Genomic DNA, 13,238 nt, shown 5'->3' on the forward strand with positions numbered 1-13,238 from the left:
TTCATTCATACATTTCTATAAAGAAATGGTACCGCATAGAGTCATAATAAAGGCCGCAGAATTGTTATTACATGGGAAAAGCAAGTAGTTACTAAAACAGATATGTCAGGAGAGCGACTCTTTTTTATATAAAACCTATTAGTCAGAGTGGGGAACCGTGGAGCTGGTCGATATGAGATTTAAGACAGTGACACAACATTTTACTAAGAGCACCTTAGGACACCATAAAACTAATGACAGATTTAAGGCTAGGTCTACATGACGACATTTGTCGCGCAACATTTTGTTGCACTAATGTCGCGCGACAATTTTTATAATGGCAGTCTATGGTGTTGCACTGCAACATGCTGCGACGCAACAGTCGCAGAAAATCCATTCGAGATGGATTTTTCTGCGACTGTTGCGTCGCAGTGGCAGCATGTTGCAGTGCGACACCATAGACTGCCATTATAAAAATTGTTGCGCGACATTGGTGCAACAAAATGTTGCACTACAAATGTTGCAGTGTAGTTGTGCATTGTCGCGCGACAAATGTCGTCGTGTAGACCTAGCCTAAGAGTTTCAGGAGCCTTTGCGACTTGAAGCAGACTTTTCAGTGTCATGACTTCACTGTGCAGAAAGTGTGTATTTCGATGCCTTTCTTCCCATTCACTCACTCTTACACACCTACAGTAACAATTGTAGGTGTGCCTCCAATGTCCTACATTCTAGTGTTCCATAAATGGCAGCAATATGAACCATGCTGAAGCTTCAGATGTAATAGAGGGATGCATTGAAATAATTAGACATAAGACCACTTTATTGAAACCATTTTTCTGTTTGTCTAGGGAACACAGTAACAAATACCTGGAGCCATCAATCAATTCTATATGGCGTGTAGATCGGCGGACTGGTCAAGCAGCCAGGCATAACACTTCTAGTAGTGTCACAGCACAACTTTAAGCATCCATTCTGTTAAAGTGAATCTGTCACCAGGAAACTCACTGGTAAACCGGGCACAATACCTTGTACAGCTAGCTTAGCTGAATGTAATGATACCTTTTACTTAGGGATCTGTTGCTTTAGTCTGGAGAATTAGTACTTTGAATGCCATATGCAAATGAGCTGTTAAGTGCACTGAGGGTGGGCCCAAGCTTCTACGTGCACCTTGCTTCTCCTGCCAGCCGGCTACATCTCCTCGGCCTGGCAAGATGACTATGCAGGGAGGGCAAAGATAAACAAAGTGGCTTGGGCCTGGCCTTGGTGCACTTACCTGTTCATTTGCAAATGGATAAACCGTACTTTTCCTCCTGAATGAATCAACATATCTCTAGGGGGTCATGCACACGGCCGTTCAGTGCATTGGGGACAGCAATTTGCGTGCGGATTACGCAGACGGATCCAGACCCATTAAACGGACCTGTCAGCCTACGGTCGTGTGCATGGGCCCTAAGTTTAAGGTATCACTACATTCAGCTGAGCTAGCCCCACGAGTTATTGAGCTTGGCTTAACTGTGAATTTTGTGGTGACAGACATCCTCATTGTTTGGTGAGAAGAAAATCACGACAAAACACCAGACTCGACTTGTCCGAAACATTTCCACGTTTTTCACTCGCCTACCTTGTTCAGTGCAAGGTACAAGAAAAAATAAATGTGTGCCAGTCTTGAGAAGGACGTATGTTTGCATCACTAGTACAGAAGTTCTGAGTAATGTCACAAGGATTTTGTGTGATTAATGATGATGAGTGGACTTTATCGAACCCTACAAACGTTACACGTCTCTAGTTCTGTTCAGAAGCTGAAATTGTTGTAAAAGCAATATACAAAATATAAGTTACTCCTAAAGATGACAGATTGGTGTTTTACATGAAGATGTGAGGGCTTGGTAACAACGAGAGATATCACAAGCAAGCCAGTGATGAATTGAGGGTAAGAGGCTGAAAGCCAGGCAACAAGTTATGTGCACAGCACTGCTAATACCATCCAATCGAGAACACTGAATACTGATGGGTGAATCCCTGCTCACAAGGCTCTGGAACATAAAAAAAGCTAGGAAGCAAAGAAAACGTATGTGAAACACAGGAGAATGCATGATAAATGCAGTGGGAACCTGACAGGGAGGACAGGTGACCAATCCAATTCTAAAAAACACATTTACTACAAACCCAGTTATCATATCAAACCCATATAAAGGGAATTCTCAATGACAGAGGTTTAGGGTCTACCGCTGATGACAGATACAAATCCAGGCTTGGAATACAAAACGATGGCGAGGGTTTCAGAAGAGGCTTTTGGCAACAGACAGTTCTGGTAGAGGATCAGTTTTTAAAACCATGACACAAAAGGCACCTTGACAAGGCGTTCTCTGGAGAGATAATATGATAAAATCCTTATGGCGACAGGGTAAGCATTTGTGTTCTTAAATAATAATTCTTTATGCAAGGCATGAATACTGATCGAGATCTTGTTAAATAGGCTCCGGTTTCAGTTTTTCTGCTAGGAAGTCGTTGACGAAATTCTCCACAATATCCGGCGTGATCTCCTCCACATCCATGACATACTTTGCCCGGGCAGACATGTCCAGTATGGTCAGCAGAGGCGCAGCTTCTGGGAGGTTAGTGAAATCCCGCAGGGAGTCCGTCATGTCATCCTGAAAGCGTAAAGGCAAATGTTATTTCCCCCAGTCAGGCTCATTAGTTCCTACTGTTGTGATTTGCTTGATCACATAAAGGCGTATCAAGAATAATAGAGCATATAAAGACTTCATCTCAAGCACTTCCTCAATAAACATTACATGGACTCCCTTTAGACTGTGCCCTTCCCGATGCATAAACTCTGTGTCAATGCTGGTTAATAGCTCAGACACCATAATCCCACCGGGAAAAAAAGCACAAAAGGTCCTATGTGCCTGCTGCTGTGGCACATGAAGTTTCTACAGGTCGCATTAATCCACAAGGTGTAATATAATTCCCGAATACAACATAACAATGCAGCATTTCAGCGTTTATTTCACACAGAATCCATGAGGAAAAAAATGAAGGCAAACAGTATGGGTGCTCAGACAACAATTTGAGCAGAATTCTTATCAAATTGCTCTAAAACCGTATATCACAAGCACATGATCTTGCTTATAGCTCCCGTCACCTTCCCCTACACAGACAAAGAAGCAGGAAGTTCAACTTTTCATCCTGCTCCCCAAATAATACAGCAAGAGCTCATTTCAAGTCTATGATTATGGAGCTTAAAATAATATCACACTTAAAGGGCAGATTTATACCTATGAGACCTGGTACATGTGCGCTTGGCAGCAGAAGGCATCTGTGTTAGTCCCATGTTCAAATGTAACATATGCAAATGAGCCTCTTAGAGCAACGGAGGCGTTACCGTTACATCTAGAGGCTCTGCTGTCGCTGCGCCGCACCTTAATTGACAGGGCCAGGCAGTAAAAAGGTGATCACTCCTGGTCCTGTCAATCAAAATGCAGGGGGTACAGAGCCTTTAGGTGTAGCAACAACTCCCCCATTGCTCCTAGAGGCTAATTTGCATATATTAAAACATATGGGGTCGTTTAATAAGAAAATACTAATGGAGCTCACCCCAACCAACAATACACACTGAATGATACAATACTACAGAGGTAACCGTCGCTCTTGCCATAAAATATGGGTAAATATATCTCATAATAAGATCTTTACTAATACACAATGAACAACTACTGTATATACATAAAATATATCAAAACTGCAGTCCAATATACAAAGATCAAACCACATAGCAACATGGATATATAATACTCCTGGGCAGAGCCTTGCAGCTTATAGCCATGACAATTGTTTAAAGTAATGCTGTATTACATACAACTTTGCACTGAAAGAGTTAAAGTGAAAAAAATCCCTGAAACACATTTACGTAGAAGGGTAAAATAAACCACCACTACGTGGCATTGTAAGCAGGACAGGAATAAAGTACTGCTAGAAAGATGGATTGCCGTGGTTGTGCATAAGCCTCCCTTTTGTTGCTAAGAAACAGAAGATGTCAAATAGCTGCCGACACTGCCGATACAAGTAAGCTGCGCTGCACATTTCTCATTACATATGGTTAAGTGGTTGTGTCGATGGCAAAGCAGCAGTAATGACTTAGCAATGCTGCAAAATGCTGTCTCTCTAGGGCACCATTCATCGTAAAACAAATAGGTTTAGTTCTCATAACTAAAATATATCATTTTAGGGTTGAGCTTGTGCCGGGGTGAACACATCTTATAGGGTCCTATAGGTAAAATAGTATGAGACCCCATGCACCACCAATTTCCCAGTACACGTGAGTCAAACACTCCCAGGCAATGTGGAACGAACAGCACAATGCCCCAGATTTCTGAAGAATTTATGCCCTTTTTTGATTAAAGGGGTTATCCCATGACTAATGTAAAAATTTTTGAGAGATCATATAATACACGACAGTCACTTTCTAACAAAGCTAGAACCAGCCCTGTACCTCACATGGATCCAGAGATCTCCCCATTCACTGCTAGATTTATATCAAGCTCACAGCTCAGGGGTGTGTCTTTTCTAAGGGGGTGTGTCCATGCTCTCCCTATCACGATTTAGGAAACTGAGCATGTGCGGCCATCTCAGTGAGCCGAACAAAAATTAAAAATCACGTGGGACGCCGATCCTGAGCGAGGAATACATCGCACAACAGAAGACAACCTTCGGGGTCGGGTGAGTAGCTGTACTACAGGTGGGACACCCCTGTAGTAAGCGAAACCCAGTCTCTTGTGAGTAGAGATAGAGAAACAAAATAACTAACATAACTACTAACAGAATAACTAATAAAAACACTATATAAACACTATATGAACATATGTGACACCAACGGGTCCATAGAGGAATATACCCACTGGAAATCCTTTTTAAGTGTCAACCACCACAGAATTGGATGTGAAGTCGCTATTGAAGTGTCGGAACAGACACTATTTCAATGGTTTATAACTCTGTGGGCATAATATTGAACCCACTGAAAACACTTAGTAATCTAAAAACCATTGCCAGCAAAACCGTATACTGGGTGTTAACAGGAGCACATACTACCACGGGTTGAACCCTACAGTCTATATTGACTGATATTGATGTAACTTTATTAACAACTGCATGTGTTATTATTAACTCCAACATTTTTTTTTACTAACCCGTAAATTATTGTTACTAAAGCAACCATCTATAGGCCTTGTGCAATTTTTCTAACTTTTTATGCTTATGTTTTTTTATGATGGTTTTTATTAAGAATAAATGTTATTTATAAGCACAACAACTTTTTATATATATATATATATATATATATATATATATATATATATATGGAATACAGATGGTGAGTGCCTGCTATTTTGTTGCATAAAGATTTTATCTCAAGGAAGTGACTGGGTGAACCACTTTAAAGCAAAGCACCATTGCCATAGTGTTAGGAGGGGTGAGCCACTATAAACAAGTTATACTTGCTAAAAAAACTAACAAAAAAAAAAAACACAACAGCAAGTAGTGCTATACAGATAGATTTTGTTAAATAACTTTGTGCTAAATTTTTAATTAAATGCAATTACAAACTAATTCCGATCCAGTTGCTGGTTTGAAAACTGCAGAATATTTTTCATGGGACAACCCCTTTAAGCAGAATTTTTTTTATAGTATAGTAATATAATCCAGCACTCGATATTAAAAGCGCTCCCTTTTTTAATCCATGCAAGAGCTTTTAATATTGAGTGCTGGATATTATCAAACTTTGCTGAAGGATTTATTACACTAGGACGCCAGTCCTGCATTGTCTGTGCACTATGCATAGCTTGGAGACGTTTGAATAGATGGGGCGAGAGGTTTGTTTTTCTTTTATTGTACCGTAGAAGAAATAAAAAATAATAATTGTGATAAAAAAGGTCTCCCTCCGCCTCACCCACTTTATTCAGTTTCTATGTCAGAAAAAGTGGAACTGGTGCTTCAATGATTTGGAACTCATTCTGAACACCATATTTCTCAATGTATAATCTCCTTCTTCACTTCACATATTGCAAAGCAGTCTGCCTGCAGCTACCACTAGGGGGGGCTCAGTGCATACAAGTTTATAAAATGACCATTGTCTGCAATTGAAGCTGTAATCATCTCCTTCCCCTGAGCTCCAAGTGGTGGTTGCATTAAAATGCAGTGTCTTCACATGAGAAACAGGATAGAGTTGAGCACCAAGCACCCCTCCTTCTCCCAGGCCACATAGCAGTCGTGTGGTCTGGTCCACTTCCACTACGCCACTGAGCTTGTGCTTTCATTTACACTTTTTATATCTAGTATCAAACAACATGCATACCCTTAGCACGCAAAAGGGGGAAAAAAAATATAAAAAAAATCACCTTTTTCGATTTTCCCAATACAAAAAGGCAAATGACAAATACTATAGTATATGCATAAATTATATGGTGGTTAAAAAAGTTATATATATTAAAAAAAAATGTGAAATACTAGTCCACTATATACCAAATGCTATGATCCCAGACCATTGTGTAGGGGCAGTACACACATGGTCATACCTGGGGCTGATGTGGCAGGGGTGCAGTCTCAGTCAATGTGCCCTTACTACTCTGTGACAGATGATGATGTAGGGTGGCATCAACATCCAAAGGATCTATATTACCTGTATCTTTACTCAGTCTCTGGCAATGCTTACTATATCACAAAAATGTGCATAATGCTGAACTTGCAATCATATTTCTTTTCACTAGAGGGTATCGGCAGCCACTTTTCTCTGACTAGACAAGGGGCAGTGCCAGGACAGCAGTATTCTGAAAGCATAGAAAATGGTGAGAGAAAGAACAGGAAATTCCAGGATAAAGTACGTAGATATACAGACATCACCTCGATGGGGGATGTCATGGGCTTTGTGCCAGTTCAAATGCCATATTTCAATAAGGACTGCTTTGTACAAGTTGCGCGCTTCATTGAGATGGATGTTCAGGTTTCTGAGCGCCTGCAAATTAGTTCCAGGACTCAACACTTGTAGAAGACAATAAACCAAGATCTTAGCCTAGCAATGAGGGAAGCATGAGATGTGTTTACTGCGCCATCTAAACAATGGCCGCATACACAGCGCAGTGCCATCTGCATTATCAGGGGCATAGCAACACAGCCAACAATGCTGCTATTCTAGAAAGCTTGCATTCTCTAGCATGCCTGTGCCAGGGGATTATCAGACCTCACCACAGAGAATTCACTATATCTTTCTTTTATTAAGAGATTGTATAGAGCAGATTTTCTCATAGGGGCGCACACAGTGCTGTAAATAATTTTATTAATGCATGTATAGTCACAGACTAGTAAGACATAAACAATAGCTTTTACTCTGTTCGCCCGTTTATTCCTAATTTTAAACATTTTGATGCAAACGGACTAAGTAGGAGACCTATAGCCTATAGTAAGAGCATGTAAGTCTCTCGAAGCTGCACACTATACTGTGACTGATGAATTGATCATGGGAGAGATATATGTGATGACCATTAATATATTTATACATGCTTATTAGATTTACCAACAGTCTTTTTTTTTTATAAACTACCATATTTCTTGCACCATAAGACACACTCCCCCCCCTCCCCAATGAAGGGGGGAAAGTTAGTGTGTCTTATGAAGAGAATACTACTGACTGCCTCCATTATGCAAGCACTCACATTACACAGTAGTACCAGGGAGCACTGTGCTGTGACCTGATGCTGTGTGACCTCAGGTCACAGTGCAGTGAGGTGTCGGCAGAAGACAAGGGAGCAGTGAGTGCAGGAAGAGCTTGCTGGATCTGAGAGTGGTTCCATCATCCACAGCAGAAGAGGTAAGTAAATTTATTATACATTAGGTCTCATCTGAGATCTGATGGTGGTCTAATAAGGAATAGGGGTCTAATCTGAGGTCTCGTGAGGATTGGGTTCCTGATTTGGGGGTCTGATCTAAAGTCTGATGAGAAAAGGGGCTTTGATTTGGAGGTCTGAACTGAGGTCTGATGAAGACCTATGGGGTCTGATAAAAATAAAAATGTTTTTCTTATTTTCCTCCTCTAAAATCTAGGTGCGTCTTATGGTGCAGAAAATAAGGTAAATAGTTCTCATTTTGATAATCTTTCGGGGTACTGTAGTCCAGCCATTCTAGTTATTACTTTAGTTGCCCTCCTCTGAACCCTCTCTACTTCTGCTATGCCTTTATTGTGCATAGAATTGTGAGATCTGACTAGTGATTTATAATTTATAGAATTTAGATGGGAGTCAGACTATACAAGAATATAGTAATATGTAACATGGCAACAGCAGAGAATGGGACAGGCTTAACCATATACATATAGACTGTGGATGCCAAGGGGAAGGATTCATTTTAAATACTTTTTATTAAAAAAAAGCAAAAATCTGTGTTATGCTTCATCAATAAGATGCATAACTAAATATAAAATTATGTACAAACCTCCAAAACACTGTATGACTATGACATTTGTAGAACTTTACACAGCGTACAACGCTAATGTGTGAAGACCATTCATCTGTCGTGGTTTGTCATTGTCTTTATCCTATTCTCCTCCTTCCCCTGCTGCATTCTGTCATGTAATAGTCACAGTGCCTAGACCAGTTTGCTGAGGTCTCATATTAATATTAAGTGTCAATTATGTTTTTGTTTTGTTTTTTTAACACGAGAGAGAGTATACGAATATTAAATAGGTAATACAAATATAACTCTTCCATCCTTCTCCATTCCTTCTGAGTCATACTTTTCCCGTTTTTACAACCCTACATTGCTCCTCTCTAGCAGTTCCAGTAGAGCACAAGCCCAGTAATGGTTAACAGGGTGAAATAAACTGTCTACTCATAGCCAACTGTGGTGGAATTGACGGGCCAATATGCCAAATGCAGGGTCGGTATAAAGAATTAAGGCCTGTTAAAGTCAAGAAAAGTGGAAGAAATAATTGATTGAATGTTTCAGCAATTAAAGGAGACTTCCTATACCAACATAACTGCATAAAATGGCCTGCAGCGTATATCAAATTATGTGTAAGCCATATTAATATCTTATTCTATGATAAGTTATTCGTAAAGCCATGTAAATGGTGATTTGGAGCCATACAGCAGATTAGATTTAACAAAACTATTGCAAAGGAAAAAGAAGAAGTCGCCTTTTCCAACCAGTCAGTTTGCAGCTCGTTTAAGCTCTTGGAAAAATAAAAGCAGCAAACTACTTGCTATGGGCAACCATCAATTTTACTTCCCCTGGTTCTGCTAAATCTATAAAAATGACTTCATGACAGCAGTGAACTTAAGAGACATCAGTCCAAGAAATGGGATTACCACAAACAGCAGCCCATGTAACTCCCAGTCCTTATGGCTTTATTTATTACTTCTGATAGGTATCCTTTAATTAGATTCCTGGGACCCAGAGAATCCATACCATAAGCTGAGATAGCGCACAGGAGCACTGAGAAGCAATCACTGATGATAAGTTAGAGCTCTACGTTGAATAGAGATGAAGTGAGGACACTAAAGATGAGGCTTGGCCCTCGCTGTCTAGCAGCATGGCCGTGAAATCCTGAAATGATATATAACGTGCTCCTCCCATTTTAGAAATTAATTCCTCTCCAGTTGGAATGGACTGCTGAAGAGAAACAGATGTGAACACTGTTACAAAATCGTCTCTGTGCTGACTGAATAATGTGATAGATCACAGACATGGAAACGGGAATAGCATTAACACCACTTTATTAAAAAGAATTAGCAGATTTAGCCACACCTTCACCGATGCAACTGCTTACTGTAATCTCAAGTACTGTACGTGATGCACAGATCATTTTAAGGAATGCAAATTATGAGAAATGGATCAAAATCTTCCCATTTGGTTTGAAGGCTAAAAATGACAATTACACAAGTTCTTCAGGATCAAAGATGGCGGGGGCAAAAATCGGACAACAGTGGCTACATGAGCATCCTGCAACATGCATATACCGGGCTGGTACCTGCTTTCCATCATATTACCTGCATGGAAACACTAACGCACAAGAGATTCCAGTACTGAATCTCAATATTTGTAGCCCCAAAGTGACTCAATACTCAGTAATAAAAGACAGCCATCTAATCAGGCCACTTGTTTACCAACGTAAAAATGGGGTATAGTATAGCTCTACCGGCAGCTAGGATATTTATCTACTACAGCGCTGCTTAGGAAAATCAAGTGTTGGAAATAAGCCTTTATCCCACGGACATGTGGGTAGAAAAGTCAGCCAACAGTTTAAAGCCTGGTTACAAAATGCTTAGAGAAGAGCACATTAATGAAATTAAAGGGGTTGTCTGGTTTCAGTAAAAAATAGTTATTTACGCAATAAATCCTGTGCTGCAGCTCTAGATCTGGCTGCAACAGTAATACCATGTCAACAACATGTGACCACTGCAGCCAATCACTGGCTGCTTGGGTGCACCACTGAGGCCAGTGAGTGGCTGCAGCGGTGTCACGTTGTCAATGTGATGTCACCACTGCAGCCAGGTAAACACAGCCCTGCTGGGAGAACCAGTGATTCTTTATTGCAGGTGGATCACACTTAGACTAGACAGTGTATAGGTGCACCAGACTTATCATCCAGCATCAGTGACTGTCATAAACCTGCTGCAGTGTAAGACTGTCTAAGTTTGCATTCTCTTACATTTACTAATATTGTCTAAAAGTAACAACCTATCAGAAAGGAAAGTCAAGTAATAAAATAGATAAAAAAAAGAGAATACAGATGCAGTAAGTAGCCTTGAAATCCAGCAGACTGTGAATGGTTGCTTCAGCTTCTGACTTAGGAATCTTAATCTCTAGCCTTATGGGCAGAACAAAGATCTGTCAAGACAAGGCAAAGTCTACCTAGATAAATGATCAGAAGGGTGTACATCTGGTTTAAGGAATGCAGAGACCTGACTGCTTTTGTAGCTTGGAGAAACATTAAATACAGAATGAGTCTTGCTCAAATATAGAATATAACTCTAGATAGAAAAGAGTTTTCAGACAATATTTTATAAAATATAAAAAAAAATCTTAAGAAACAAGAATTAACATTGTACAATCCAGGACTCATATATAAATAGCATACACCGCCATATGTAAAAAAAAAAAAAGAAAAAAGTTATAAAAACCCCAAGTATGATATATTGGTTCAAAGGACAATGAACTACATGGTGGAAGAATTTGTCGTCATAATCTGACCAGCAAGGTATTCCTCATTGAGAAGACCATCAATTCCCAAGTATGAGAGAAAATAGAACTAATATTATAGCATTTTTGACTCTTGGGATAATGCATCACAATCCTTGAATTCTAATTCTCTTTTTATTATTATTTATAATGCTAGATTTGGTGTGGGAAGGCAAAAATTGACACCTGTTGAAGCCGTTACCTTGATTCCATCCCATATGAATTTGTCAATTCTGCAATAAATCAAACAGCCCCATAATTCTTCCCTGCCTTAAAATCCATATTCATTGCCTTTATGAGTAACCAAAGTCTTCATCCACCCACAGACTACCCAGTTCACAAGTCTAATAACAGAAGTCTAACCAGGTAAGAGAACGGGAAAACAAGTTTGAAGAATCTTCTATTTTCTATCAAATTGTAAAATGAGGTGTGCTCATGCAGCCTGGCCTGACTCCCTGGAGATGGGCCGTGTACTCAAGCAATCAGCTTTAGTTTGTATTGCCACACCCAGGGTCTGAAACCACTAAGTCCCACGTGTCTCTTTCCCAAGTCCAAATGATTGATGGTATTTTGGACAGAACATCATACAGTTTTATACCAGAGATATAAACGCTTACAAGGTTTTCTTCATTACCTAAGTATTTTTGTATTGCGACACTAACTTGGAATTTGCAAATGTCCAGTTAAATTGTCAAAATTAGAGTTAACAGACTCATTCTGGGATTTCTTCCTAGACAATATGTAAAATAAATGAAATTGTGCATATTTTTTATATACTGTATATCTCACAGCTCTTTACATTTAGGAAGAATTAGAATCCATACCAGGGGTAGTGGCCATTGGTATTCCTTCTGAGTTGAGCAATCAGAGAACACAATAATAAAAACGTTTGCTACAAAACATTCTTCAAGTTCTGAATGAAAGGTTGGAGCCTCCATTAAAACTCTAATTAGTCAGCTAAACAAAAATAAGACCATGTTTCTGCATACAAATTCCATTTTCCCAGAAAGCCAAATAAAATGTAAAGAAGGTTTGAGTGGGGGCCTTGTTTCATGTTTTGGTCTTCATTCCTGGATTCAAGGACCTGCATACCAGCTACATATTAGACTGCACAGAAAAATAGCAGTACTACCAGTATTCAAGAGATGCCAAGGTGCTTGGACCAGTTTCTAACAATTGATGAAAGTAGGAAGGATTTGCGATCTCCTGCCTTTAGCAAGGAACAGACATATCCACCATGCATTCAGCAGATAAATCCTTCATACTTATTTTATCACCACAATTGAAGTGACATCACCTGATATTTTAAAGAGAACCTGTCACCGTAAAAAAGCTAATTTATCTGCAGGCAGCATGTTATAGAGCAGGAGGAGCTGAGCTGACATATATATAGTTTTGTGGGAAAAGATTCAGTAAAACTTGTAATTCATCCATTTATATCCATGCTCATTTCTGGGCTTTGAAGTCAAGGAGGTGGTCCTATCAGTGATTGCTGGCAGTCACTTATAGGACCTCCTCCTTGACTTTAAAACCCAGAATGAGCATGGTTATAAATGGATAAATTACATGTTTTACTGAATCTTTTCCCATAAAGCTGAGCTCCTTTTGCTCTATAACATGCTGCCTGCAGCTCAAACACCATGGTCAACATGACAGTTTCCCTTTAAAGTCTACTTTTCACTGCACATAGATGATAGTTTTGTATTACATTTTACTGTTGCTTATATAGTGCCAATGCTCTCTGCAGCCCTGTAAAAAGTCTTCATTTGCATCAGCCCCTGTCCCCAGTGTGGTCCCAATCTATTTTCTCAAACACACACATTAAGGCCAGTTTCTTATGGAGCCAACAGTACATTTGTGGAGTCTTGAAAGGAACAAGCAAACACAGGGAGAACATACAAACGTCATGCAGATGTTGTCCTTGGTGGGATGTTGAACACAAGACCCCAGAGCTGCAAGGTAACAATGCTATCCATCTGAGACACCATGCTTGCCCATATTCACATTGTATTTGGGCATATTCACTGAAGGGA

At 39.8% G+C, this 13,238-nt stretch overlaps 1 protein-coding gene across 1 annotated transcript in view; it reads right to left on the reverse strand.

Annotated features, from left to right (window-relative positions):
• Window positions 1–778: 778 nt before the first annotated feature.
• The window catches only part of NXN (nucleoredoxin), a 138,699-nt gene continuing 126,239 nt past the window's right edge, over window positions 779–13,238 (reverse strand). Inside the window, exon 8 of the mRNA XM_044284789.1 lies at window positions 779–2,630. Coding sequence (XP_044140724.1) covers window positions 2,448–2,630 — 183 coding nt within the window. The 3' untranslated portion in view covers window positions 779–2,447. The remainder of the gene's footprint in view (window positions 2,631–13,238) is intronic.

This window comes from Bufo gargarizans, chromosome 3 (assembly GCF_014858855.1).
Source record: "Bufo gargarizans isolate SCDJY-AF-19 chromosome 3, ASM1485885v1, whole genome shotgun sequence".
Classification (NCBI taxonomy): Eukaryota; Metazoa; Chordata; class Amphibia; order Anura; family Bufonidae; genus Bufo; species Bufo gargarizans.